Source organism: Stegodyphus dumicola, chromosome 2 (genome assembly GCF_044657685.1).
Source record: "Stegodyphus dumicola isolate Sdum_Otavi_A_Nest chromosome 2, ASM4465768v1".
Classification (NCBI taxonomy): domain Eukaryota; kingdom Metazoa; phylum Arthropoda; class Arachnida; order Araneae; family Eresidae; genus Stegodyphus; species Stegodyphus dumicola.
Window position 1 is genome coordinate 242890337 of NC_140769.1, and position 14038 is coordinate 242904374.

Sequence of the window (14038 nt, forward strand, 5' to 3'; positions counted from 1 at the left end):
CGTGTGCCCCCTTCGTCGCACGGAGAATATCAGGTCGATATTCAATTTCACGCCAGGTACCGGCAAGCATGTCGGCATCCACAGAGGCTATTGCGGCTGTAATTCTGGCTTTTAGGTCATCTATGTTCGACACTCTTCTCCTGTAAACGTTGCCCTTTACAAATCCCCAAAGGAAAAAGTCCAGCGGCGTTATATCAGGTGATCTGAGTGGCCAAGGAATTGGACCTCTTCGCCCAATCCCATCTTCCTGTAAAATGATCACTCAAAGAACTACAAACGATGGTACCCCAGTGAGGTGGTGCACCATCTTGCTGCAAAAAAAGACATGTGGCTGAAGCTCTTCTAGTTGTGGAAATACGAAGTTTTCCAACATGCCTAAGTATACGACTGATGAGACCGTCTTTTCTGTAAAAAAGAAAGGCCTAATCACTCGGTCGTGTATTAGTCCACACCACACATTAACCTTTGGGGAATCCCTTTGTGCCTCACGGTATTCATGGGGGATTTCAGATCCCCATATGCGCACATTATGGCGATTAACAATGCCAGAAAGATGAAAGTATGTTTCGTCGGAGAATATTATGCGCTTCAGAAATTCAACATCATTTTCTATCCTCCTTAGCATATCTGTTGCAAAGGCCATTCTCCTAGGCCTATCGTCCGGTTCCAAAACTTGAACAATTTGAACTTTGTATGCATGCAGTCTTAATTTTTTCTTAATAACCTTGGACACCGTCGAAATTGGTATATCGAATTTTCTTGCTGCTGATCTCACAAATCTAGGATTGTGTAAAAATGTCTCTCTGACACGCTCAACATCAAAATCACTTGTGCAGGAACGTCACGTCCGGAACGTTTCTTATCTGCGATACTTCCAGTTTCTAGAAAATTCTTTTTCCACCGCAAGATGCTCCTTTTGGATGGAGGATCTTTTTGGTAAATTCTTCTGCAATTTCCCTGTGTTTGCATTATCGATTTCGTTGCTATGAACCACCAAAAAATCTGTGCTTTCTCTTGTGGTGTAGTATACATTCTCCTTAATATCAGATCGAATAAAACATCACATACAAAAGTACTAGAACAAACACATCAAAAGTAAACATAACATTGCAATAGTTGCCAAAAACAAAAAAGAGAAAAATACAATTAATAAGCAGACGATATTTAGAAAAGTACAGATATTTAGACTGGAAAATGAAATTATCTGAAATTAACCACACGCGCAGACGATATTTACAAAAGTAAAGATATTCAAACCTGAAAAGGAAAATATATAAGTTATTCCATCAATAAATGCTATAAGTTTGTTTATATCTTCATTATTTTATGAGTTGTTAAACATCAAAATTGGTCCGGGACTTTATAAACATCCTGCAGTTATTAATAAAAGTTTTATCTCTTACGAAAGGTTTTTTTACAAATTGTTCATATTTGTAACGGTTACAGAAATTACTTGACCAATATCATATTCTTAGTTTTAATAAACACAGACTCTCTTATATCAACTTCCGCAGAAACTTGCGACGACACTTAGACGACTTGCGGCGATAACAATTAGATAATTTTACACCAATCTTGTATTTATTTACACTTATTTTGCTAGTATTCCTTTATATCAACACGGGTAGAGTGTTTCTCAACAATTCTATCTTCATCTTCACAAATTTTCTCACATGTTGCACCTAATAAAGAGACTGGCTCATCATCAGGGTTGCAAAGTTCTGCATCAATATATCCCGAACTTTAAGTTTCTCCCAATTCTCATTCGATGATGTCGCATTTTCAGTCAAACTCATATTTGGGATTTTTTTTTTTTTTTTTAGATGTTAGTCAAACTGCGCTTTGCGACGTTACCGATGGGCTCACCGGGCATAGACCAATCCCTTTTTCAGCATGAGTTGTTGAAGTAAAACCCGTTTTCATCACAACTGACGATCCGGTCCAAAATTTTGTCCTTGCGTTGATATTCCAGGGCATTAGTACAGGCCCAAACACGTCTGTCCTTATCTGCTTGAGTCAGCTCATGTGGCAGCCAGCGATTGAACTTGCATGTCAAGTTTATGCGATGCATAGCGCAACTAATGGGCATAGCACTAACATCTAACTCCTTAGCAAGCTCTGTAATGGTTTGATACTGATTTTCTTCCACAAGTTCTCGCAGGCAAGCCTCGTCAACATCAGTACGCCGGCCAGAACGTTCTGCTTCTTGAATGTCATAGTTCTTGTTTTTGAACTTTCGTTACCAAACCTTCACAGTGTCATATGATACAACATTAGTACCTAAAGCAGTACGCATGATTTGGTGACATTCTGTGGCTGACATTTTGTAAAAGAACTGAAAGTGATTGATGGCTCTAACCTGGTAGAGTGGTAGTTCCATTTGAGACATCTTGTGAATGATAATGATATTTTTCTACAAATTTCACAGTGTTCTAAAGCAAGACTCTTTCTTTCAAATGCCAAAAGTCGTTTGAGAAAGCATTATAAACACGTCAAAGCGAACTGTTTGCGCAGATGGTATTTGAGGTGGCGGGAAACTTTCGTTAAAACCCGATATTATCTTTCCTATATTCCAGGGCATGTAATCAGCCAATACAATTCATCAAGGAGACTGATTTTCTGTCGTTTTGGGTGTGCAGTAACGTCTATAGTTTCTATGTTATGAAGGATTCTATTCATTTTATTCATCTTCCTGTCATAATATCTTTTTATAGCTCTTGGAAACTTTTTATGGCATATCTGAACTATGGACATGATGTTTTATGAAAGTAATACAATTAGAGTTCGTTTTAGGTACACATTACATTGCTCTCTGCAACGCTCAACGTCAGTTGGCATAAGCAATTTTTAATCAAAATAAGGCTATAATTCTTTAAATTATCATTAATTTTGATGAATAAAGCTATGAGTTTTGCAAATTTGTTTTCTAATTCAGTGATTTCATTCATTTTGGTTTAAAAAAAATAAATAATAACCACGTTAAACTAATTAAGGAGTAGAAACCTACAACTTAATGCTTAAGTGACAAAAGACATTTTTGCGAATTGTTCATCTTCTGTTAATCCCAAACTTTGCTATTTCACCCTTAATTCTTCATTGATGAAACTGATATTTTCCTCTGTTTGTGATATTTACAAAAGCGATTATTCCTAATTTTCTTCATATTGTGCTTGACTTTTGCATTTATAAGCCCAAAAGGGAATAGGATATTAGCTTCGAAACGGCATTTTGCGTTGAAAGGCGTATCATGTTTCAAACTGCTGCCACCAAATATTATCGTACTTTATTATATTCAAGAGAATTAAATAACGAAACATCGACATGAATGTATGCATGTTTCTCGTACTGTGAAAAATAATGGGGCCTAGAACCACCAAATTTGGAATAACGTAGTCCTCCACCGAACATGCACACCTAAAAGCACGAAATTTGAATTTCGAATTTGTTTTATTATCTATTTCATATTTTGTGAAACTTTAATGAATTTTTATTAACAAACGCAACGATTTCAAAGCGAGCAATGGCAGCACTACGGAAAAAAACATTTTTATCTCCAGGGCGCGAGACTGTCCACCGGGAATTCTACTGATATGCTATTTTTAAATATTTTGTAATTTTGCTCTTGAATCGAATGTTAAGTGGCGTTATTGCCAAGAACATAATTTTTAATAAATAAAGTAAACACACAAAGCGTTAATATTAAAAAGACAAAAAAAAAAAAAAAAAAAAAAAGGGGGGGGGGGGAATTTCGTAAAGCCAAGTAATAAATTATAAGACCAGAAAAAGACAGGAAAACGTTGGCAACACTTAACGCTGCATCGGGAATTCTAAACGTATACTGATTTTAAAATTCTTGCTGTTTTTAAAATTCTTGTAATTTTGCTGTTGAATTGTATAGGCGTTAAATGCTTAATGATAAAGCTAAAAAGATTTTTTTTTTAAATTGTTTAGTAATAGGAGTGAGTGTAACAGCAGACGGGTAGACTGCGAGTGTAGCGAGAGCGTAAAAAACCCTTAACAAACACTTTTGGACTACCGTTAAAATCTAAACCTTTCAGATTTTTTCCCCTGCTTTGCTTTCTTTTTTTCTGTTAGCAGCTCCAAGTTATCACTTACTGCAATCATATTAAGTATGAGTATGGTTGCTTTCTTTCCATATGCAACTGTTAAGTCAAGAATCCATATTTACGAAAGTTTAAATGAGGCTGCTTCCTTCTGTGGTATTTGTTCTTTGGCTGCTAGTAGACTGGATACGTCTTTTCCTTTTCAATACATCGAAGAATTTGAGAGTAAAAGTTCTTATATTCTTTAAACAACATTATGATTTTCCAGAAAACTGATTATAAAAATTTTGCACCTTCTGAAAGCATCACGTGATCTAACTGTCGTTTTTCAAGCCATATACATGTCAGAGTTAGTACATTTATACATTAACTAAACAATGCTGAAAGAATACATCACAGTTGAAACTAATATCGGCCGCACGCGGCCTAATTAGATGTTCTCAAACTGGAATACCAAAAAATTGCCAGATCCTGCAGGAAGATGTCTACCTCCACGATTTACTGTAATGTGGTATGTTGGAAATCTTTTAAGGTACCTATGTGCATGAGAATATTTGCTTACCTTACATATTATATCTGTAGAAAATTTTTGAAAGTGAAGTATCCTGTAGTAAGTTCCAAGAAACAAATATTAAAAAACAAATCAATTATTTAATTGTTTCTCTTCAGCCTAAATTGAAATCATATTGTTATTTTGATTAGATTAGTTATGTATTCTGATAAAACTAATTAAAAATTTAATTTGCTGATTTCTATTTAATCAAATTATGCCTTGCATTTCATTTGTGTGCCCAGTACGCCAGCGTGAGTGATTACTACATTATTAATCACAGTATTAATTTTTTTATATAGTTCATAAACTTAAATTCGTTTCTTTCATTTTTGGAGTTCAAATAAACATATTTTTCTGTTTTATTAAGGATTCACCACCTCTATTGTTTTCGAGTTTATCTTTAAAAAATATGATGTCTAAAATTGTAATTTTTCTATTGGAACTGCTTTTTAACTTAAGAGCTCATGGACATCTTCTAGCACAGTTTTATTTATCCAAATTATGACTTAATCATTTTTTAATCTTCTAATAAAAATACAAAAACACGCAGGCGTTTTTGGCAAAATTCGAAAGAATCACCTTAAGAGGATTTGAAAAATATTTTAAGAATTATTTTTGTAATTTGTAATATGTGAACGCTATAAATCCCATAACTATTTAAAATAAGACTGCTATTTGTCATTGCCAAGCTTTTCTAGAATAGCTCTAGCCTCCTTTGTCATAACCGGTTAAAACTACAAACAAGCGAACGAACTTTTGTAATCAACAGGAAAGAACTTATCAACTGTTCTTTTAAAAAGAGCGGGGGGGGGGGCAAATATTTTGTTTCTTTTAGCCTACAAAGATATTGGATTTCTTTGCTGATGCAACATTCTAGCATTTTTAACATGAGCCACCTGCAACTGCTTAAACTGTCATCTGCTTATATTTACTCCCAACAGTTTGGCAATGATTAAACTTTACTACCGCTACAGTAGATGAAGCTTTTTCGAGACAGAAAATTCGTTGTTTAACCCGTTCGTCAGCTGCAGTTGAAAGGAGATGCAGTTACTCGCCATGCGCCTATGAAGTATTCTAAACATACGTATGCATTTTTCAACATTTAGTGCAGTAATTCGATTTTTAATTAATCAAAAGTAATTATTAATCAGATGAAAAGACAGCTGTATCGTAATGTAAAGACGTAATACACGACAAAAACAGCAGGTGCGTTTATTTGTATTATAGCTGTATAAATTATAGACTAAAGAATTGCTTGAATATGGTAAATTACCCAAGGGCTATCTGCTAAAGTGGGAGGGGCCTTCTTGCCTAAATGGGAGGGGCTTTGATGCCTGGATATATAGAATTCTAGAAGGGAATACATGCAGAGATTTATGTCATTAAGAAGTATATTTTTAAAACAAGAGTGTTCGGCATGAAAATTGTTCGCCGGTCAAGCAACGGAGAACGAGTTCATGCATCTCCAAAAAAATGGCATTTTTTACTGCAAAAGTTCAATGCTTTAATTTTAGGAGAGGATTTGTTTGCAGTATATTTTGTGGAAATTCTAACGAACTTTAGCATAAGATACTGCTCAAGTTTAAAAATAACCTATCAATTAGAAAAGAAATGAAAAAATAAGAAAAATCCGAAGTTAATAGCATTATTTGCCATTGCAGAAAAAGATCTATAAATTGTAAATTTTTGTTCATACAAAAAAGCGCGATAACAAAGGGGGAGCTTTTAGATAGAGTAAAAGTAAGGAAAAAGTCAGCATACAGAAATCAAATTTTTATATGTACCTAAATGCCGTTTATTTAAAAGAAATTACATACTTTATAAACTTCAAATTTTTCATTACCAGATAATATGAAATGTTCATCACGTTCGTCTTCTGTTATACCTTAAGGCACATCATTGAACTCTTTTTCACCTTTACCATCTCTGTTATTCTGATTTATCAATAAATAATCATCATCCGTTTCCACACCACCGCCAAACATCCTTGCTGCAGCATGATTTCCATTTTCTTTCGCAAACTGAATGACTTGGCATTACTATTAAAAGTAACACTAGATCAATTGCATTTCAACTAAAGCAATTGCGATTGACTAAAGCCTTCTATGTTCACTTCAAAATTACGGCTTCAAGTGATTACAGAACGAGAAAACATCTGACTCCTAGTTCCACGAATTCATTTGGATCGTACCTTTTCTGGAAAAGCTAGATTTACATTCTTGTGCACAGCTGCATTGAATACAACCCAGCTTCTGTGCAGAATTATTTACTCCCTCCAGCATTTCTTTCTCCCAGGTATTGTTCCCCATGCCGCTTGTCAATTCAGTATACCATTGTTCGAACGCCTGGGAAAAATCTTCGAATGAATGATTTCAAAAGATAAGAGCATCGGACGTTTATCTTTCAGGTTTCCCTATATAAGAAAGGGTTGCTCGTTATACGGCGAACATATCTACAAGTTAATAAATATAATTTTAAATAGGTGCACTTATGCACCGGTGAACGTTATAACCCGAAATATACGATATATATATTTAAGTGAAAATTTCAAATTGTGTTTGAATTCAAATGCAACTAAAAGTATCAGAAGATTGTTGCAGACAGACAATACACATAAAAGAGAAAATTTTTAGTTTGATGCAATCTTTAAAATTTTTTCAGTAGATATTTTGTTTATTTTTGACGAGGTAAGTTTAACATAACTTATTTTAGCTTCGCAGCACATTTTGTTTTATCTGTTTGTTAACAAGATAGTAGGAGTATTTGCCTCAGGGAATGTGTACTTTCGTGAGAGACCATTTCGATGGAAATTGATTTGCATTCACATATAGAAAAAATCATTAAAATATCCAAGCAACGGGCTTATTCCCAGAATTTGAACTCGTATCAAATTATTAGTGTTAAGTGATCTTATCTACTGGGCAAATAGTCTTAACTGAAAATTCCGGTGCGGTCGATGCCCCTTATTTATACTTAATCATCTGAAAATATCGCATACACAATCAGTCGCATAATTTCTCATTCGTTTTGAGTCAGGTATCTTAAGCAAAATGGTTATTAAATGCTTTTTTGGATATATAAAAAATGGGAAAATATTCTGACTTAAACATCCTTTACGAAACGTTTCATTACGAACCATGAAAGTGGCCTAATGTTATTGCCAGCCGAAAGAAAAATATCCAAATACCGTTCGAATATTTCCAGTAAGGCTGGCAATAAAGTAATATCTTTTTTCTTCTTGTTTTTAACAGGTAAATGAACAGTTCGAACGGACCAACAAACACAGATATATGTATTATATTAATAAACATGATGATATTACAATGATTTACCTACGAATCTTCGAATGATAAAATGTCTTCAATGCAATCACTTATATGTGCTCTGACTTATATACACATGAATATGAAGGTTGGTAAAGTAAATTTAATATATGTGATAGAAGTTGTAACATAAAAGTTGTATGGTTTTGTAGGTACGTACATGGAAAATAATTGGATTTTTATATTTATAATGCTCACATTTTTTGTTTGTATGCGAACAAAGATCAAAATTTTAAACAACTGAAAAAAAAAAAAAAAAAATAGCTGGCAAACAAACAATTTAGCACATTTTAAATCTTTCTTACGAACAGAAAACTAGCATAAAATTTTATAATTTCCTTTTTAAGATAGCTTGATGACAAGGACTTAACCTTCGTTAAGCTAAAATTCAAATGTGTGTGTGATTTTTTTTAAAATACCATCATTATACTACTGCCAAAGTGAATTAAAATTAGTGGATTCTTATCGTTTTAACGTAATTTGTGCCTCCCAGCTGGGATAGTGGTTAACGACGCTGACTACCGTACCGAAGGGTCCGGGTTCGAATCTCGGAAGAGGCATGAATGTTTATAAATGTGCAGTGTCCGTGCGGAATAGTGGTACTTTAAATATGTGGCGAGCCGAAAGGCCTGTCGGGAGACTGGTGGTAGGTGAAGACTGATGGGAGAACCTCGGATCCGTCCGCCCGGGTTGCTCTATATCAAAATTGGGGTCGGAACTCAGCAAAGTCGTCCAGTCCTCTGTATGGGTGCTCAAGGCTCTTGCCAACGACAGGCGCAGTCTTGCATTCCTTGCCACGAGGAATTTCGTGGGCTTGTTCTGATGGTACTGTCAGACAAGTGAGATAAGTCACAACAACAACAATTTGTAATTTCATAATTCATACGCTGCTTCCAATAGTTTTCCTAGACTTTTTTGACACAAATAAAACAAAACAAAAATCTAATATCTATCGTTTCTTTGTTACCTGTAAAGGAAGCTCTGACTGCATCTAAAGTTTATTTTTCGTAATATTTATTTTATCCCTTAAAAGAGATCCTTTACCCCTGAAATCTTTCCCTTAGGTAATCTCGGCTTTAAGTTCACTAGATGCTTTAAATCCGATTAAAAGTCTAAGCTTCCGTGCTTATCAACTCATTGCTACATTTCAATCAACGTTCATATACCGCTGAATGTAAGAAAGAAGGAAAGTTGTTAAAAAATGGCACAGAAGGCTACAAAAATACATAATATTTGTTAACTTTAGTTACTGGAAAAAAATTACTTCGAGTATTTTGTTATATGACATTATGAATTCTTAAGTGAATCAATCGCACTATGTACTTATGATAGAGGTTTAACCAATCACTTCACTAAAAAAAAAAAAAAAAAAAAAAATCTGAAATGCTTCAGATTTTAAATTACGTCCAAAGGGGCGTTTTTTAACATTTTGTGTGTTGCCTTTCTTTATTAAATATCCTGTTCCTCGCACTTAAACCATAAGATCCAGTGCAACAGCAATATCGCAAAATAGTTTTAAAACGAGCATATCTTTAGAATTTCCGATACAGAGACTCACGCGCTGGAGATAAAAATGTTTTTTTCTGCACAACGTTGCCATTGCTCGCTTTGAAATCCTTGAGTTTGTTAATCAAATATTCGGCAAAGTTTTAAAAAATAGGAAATCGATCATAAAACAAATTTCAAATTTCAAATTTGGTCTTCCACGTGCTCATATTCGTTGGAGGATTACGTTATTCAAAATTCGATGACTCTATGTACCGTTGTTTTATCACAATACGAGAAATATACATACATTTATGCAGATTTTTCATTATTTAATTTCTTCAAATATAATGCAGGACTCTAAAATTTTGTGGCAACAGTTTGAAAAGTGAACCGACGTTTATGAGTCCGACGCAAAATCGCAAAACGAAAACAATAGTCCTTCAGGGACAAATCCCTTTGGACTAAAAAAAAAAAAAAAATTCCCTCAACCTCATGCAATGTTTTGCGTGCTTTTAAATTTAGGGAAAAAATTATTCTTTTTCGAAGCCGTTTATTGGTGGAAGACAACATTTGAACGCTAGTTTTCAGAAAACGATATTTTGATATTTTCTTATTTTCTAGAAGTCACATGATGTATAAGAGGGTAAATTCAAAGATTCAGATTAAATTAAGACAACTAAATTTCTCTCGAAGTATGAAACGAGATTACTTTGTAGTACATTTTTTCAGCAAATTTTAATGAAAATTAATACTGAAACAATTTAAACAGGCAAAGTATCTGGTAATTAACATTAATATTTGAAATATATATCAGATTTGCGAATTTATTTAGCACTCTTGCCGAAAATTTTGGTATTTACAAAATGTCATAAAATTTCTAAAAATTCGAGAAATTAATCGCTGAAATCCATTAATAGCTTATTTGTAGAAACCTTCCATGTGAAATAATGCGCACGCAACTAGGATCTTCTGAGACATTTAGTTATCCACAAGCAACTCACTCTTGCTGTTGAGAACAACTAAAACATCACAGAAAACGATGCTTTACAGAAAATTATTGTATAATTTATTTAAAAAATAAAGTCTATATTTTGTTTAAAATAACGCAAAACTTAGTTATTTAACATACCACAATTTTATTATGAGATATATGATATACATTTTTAAAAATAAAAGAAAATATCGTCTTTACCAATGCATACTTTCATGCTGTAACTGGTAGCACGTTCCAGCATCGGAAGAACTGGAGTTCGAATACCGGAGAAGACATAGTTTATTTTATTATTTTTCGTTCTGGAAAAACCTAATAGCTTTATAATGGCGCTCGAACTTAAATGTAATGAATGAAAATTTCAGCCATCTGAATTCGGCCGACTGAATCTCGTTCTTCTTTTACCCTTTGCCCTGTAAGTGGCGGTAGAATATAAAGTATTGTCACCCTTCCCCATGCGTACTTTTGTGGTGTAAGTAGTAGCATATACAATTATCAATTGGAAAATAAACAATTCGAATTGTACAGAAGCCATAGCTGATTTTTCATGTTCCCGACACCGGGAGAAGAGGAAGCAGCTGTACAAGGTAATATCTTTAAAATATTATTTTTGCTAGAGTTCTACTTTTACGCTGTTTTCCTTTTGATGAATCGAAACGTAGTACTATTAAATGAAGAAGGGAAAAAATTTCCTTTCACGTTCTTAGTCAGAACCATATGAAAACACGTTACTATTTATCGACTTATTTATTTAAATTATTATATAACTTTATATAAATTATTACATGAATAACTGTTGAATCAGCAACTATTTCATATTGCAGAAATTATGCTTAATACGTTATCACAGTTTTACAGAAAACTGTGCATTTTGCCTACGGAATTACGCATTCTTATGCGCAGTCAGTTAAATAAAACTTCGGACTGTTAATATATTTCATTAATTTCCTGCATTTTAATTTAGGGGTTTTATTGTTAAGTTTTATTGTTTCCATTAATTAATTTCTTCAGTAATATTTTTTAAGCGAATGTTATATTAGTCAAGCTATGAAATTTTCAGTCTATAAAAAAATGAAAGAAATAAAAAATTAAAAATAGTCAAAACATAAAACGATTCTCTATGAATTATTAAAACAAAATTAGGAATAAAACAATCGATTTCTGCTTGTTTAAATTTAATGGAAGAGATTTATAAATCAAGAGGAATTTTGAAAGTTCGGGAAAGAGTTTATAATTAAGAAACCAAAATTTCCTAGGTGTTTCTTTTTATCCTGCATTGCAAAATGTAAAAACTGTCGTAATAACAACAACAATTATAATGATGATTATGAAAGGGATGTTACCTGACAGAAATGCATGAGAAAAATCTAATGAACTGATATTCTAATGTTTTCATTAGCTTACCGGTTACCTCATTTATATGACTTTAATTAAAAATTTAACCTTTTCAGAATGGCAACTGAACAATTTTCTATTTCTTATTCGTTTTCTCGAAGAAGGGCTTTTTTTTCCAATTCTCATGTAAAAGCTATAAAGACATTACCCTATCGAAAGACCTCCAACAACTAAATATAATTGTTTATGTTTGAAAGATGCTAAAAGTTTAATACGTAGATAACTCTAGATTTTTTCATACAGAAGCCGACAACATGATCTAAAAGAAAATTATTTGCTAGATATGTAAATTTGAACTCTTTGATATCCGCAGACGATAATTTGGGGCAATGATTGTAATTTATTCATCACAGAATACATTTTGAAAGAAAGGAAAAGAGTTAACGCAAGAACATTACCGCATTATAATTAACTATGGCATTCAAATATTTCGGCTTTCTTTCAAATAAATGGGACTAAATCAAGGATAATGAACGCGTCAATGCACTCGAAATTAGAGGGACAGAAAAAAGTTACCGTTAACTGGTTCAACCACTAAGTGTCTTCCAGAAGTTCTTTAAGAAATGAAAATTAGGAGACTCGTACTTCACCATGATAATGCATCTTTTCATTCCGCAAGATTGACAATCGAATTTCTTGAATAAAAACACATTAAAGTGATAGAACATCCACCCTATTCTCCTGATCATGCTATATATGTGACTTTTGGTTATTTTTTAATCTAAAACAAAATTTACGTAGCCGTCGTTTGCATTCCAAAAATGAGATTAATGATAATACAGAAGCATATTTTACTACGCTTCCAAAAAATTTCAATGAACCTGCTATATCTAATGCAACAACACATCCTGCTGATAACGTTTGAATTCATGAAATTCCCTAAAAATCATTCAATCTTTTCATTCAGTTGGGCTACAGTATTTTATCTCTCAAATGCATATTAGAGCTTTATACATATACAAAAGTAATGTATAAAAAATGTTTAATATAAAATTTTTACATGTGTAAACTTTATTATATAAAAAATCCTTAAGATTAATACACACACATATATATATATATAGAGAGAGAGAGAGAGCATAAACCGAAATTTAAAAAAAAAATCAGTAAGATGATTTTTCTCACGGACAGAAAAGAACAGAGATATTTCGACAATATTAATTACATTACACAGAGAGACCGCAGACATATATATGAAGAAAATAAAAATAAAATAAAATAAATAAATTTGAGCTAGGTATATAAAATGTAAACAAACGTGTTTAAAAAGTAAAAATTATGTATGATAAAAATTATAAATTTCAGTTTTCAATTTTTTTCCTCTATTATGCCCTGGATAGTGTTAACTTATAAGTATGCAAATTTTGTGAGAAGGGACGTTTTCTCTGAGAAAGTTGCTATTTAAAAAAGTAAATATTACCAGATTTCTCAAAAATTTTCACTTTCGATATATATTCGTTTAGATTCAGTACACTTTGCAGATATTTTTTCGTCTTCTTTTACTTTTATTTCTATATTTATTTTCTTCATATAGGTTTCGAAAGTCTCTGTGTAACGTAATTAACATATATTCATATATATAACGCAAATAATTTATTTGAACCTTTTTCTGAAAATAACCTTTATAATATAAGTTTAAAAAAGTCTTTACAGTTTTTTCGATGAAACTTTTCTGTTCAAGACAACATTAAAACAACATAAAAAGAAGAAAATATTAATCAAATATCCTCTTATCAAAATTCAATAAAATCCTTACCTGGACTTGTCATATCCGAGCCAGGCTAGCGGCAAAAGAATCGGAATCACTCGGACGCCACTTCGAGTTTAGAAATTAAATTTTTCACCATAGAAAAATTTTGTAAAATAAAATAAATATTTTTCACGAAAGTCCATCTGGGATAAATATGTATCACATCATGACATTATTGATTATAAAAGCGTCATCAAAATACGTTTTTCTTTCAAATAAAATACTAAAAATGGCAGCAGCATTGTCCAGAGATATGTCGTCTGCTTAGGCTTTTAGAATTTTGCAATCTGGCAATCTGTTCGAATAATATCTCGCTCGAGAATGGCCACTCAGCCATGACGGCGCGACCAATCAGTGGCTCGCTTCTGATGTGTGCCGGAGGATCTTTTGACCAATGAAGCGATCTATCGGTCGTTACTACGACAGATTTACATGTTTAGGAGATTGCCCACTGGTTTTTGATATGATAATTGA

General features: G+C 32.8%; 1 protein-coding gene across 2 annotated transcripts in view; it reads right to left on the reverse strand.

Moving 5' to 3' along the window:
- LOC118197771 (uncharacterized) overlaps positions 1-13833 on the reverse strand; it is a 186379-nt gene extending 172546 nt beyond the window's left edge. For both annotated transcript variants that reach the window (XM_085811954.1, XM_085811953.1), the window contains exon 1: positions 13571-13833. In XM_085811954.1, the coding sequence (XP_085668080.1) occupies positions 13571-13583 (13 nt within the window). In that variant the 5' untranslated portion in view covers positions 13584-13833. The remainder of the gene's footprint in view (positions 1-13570) is intronic.
- Between the last annotated feature and the right edge of the window lie 205 nt (positions 13834-14038).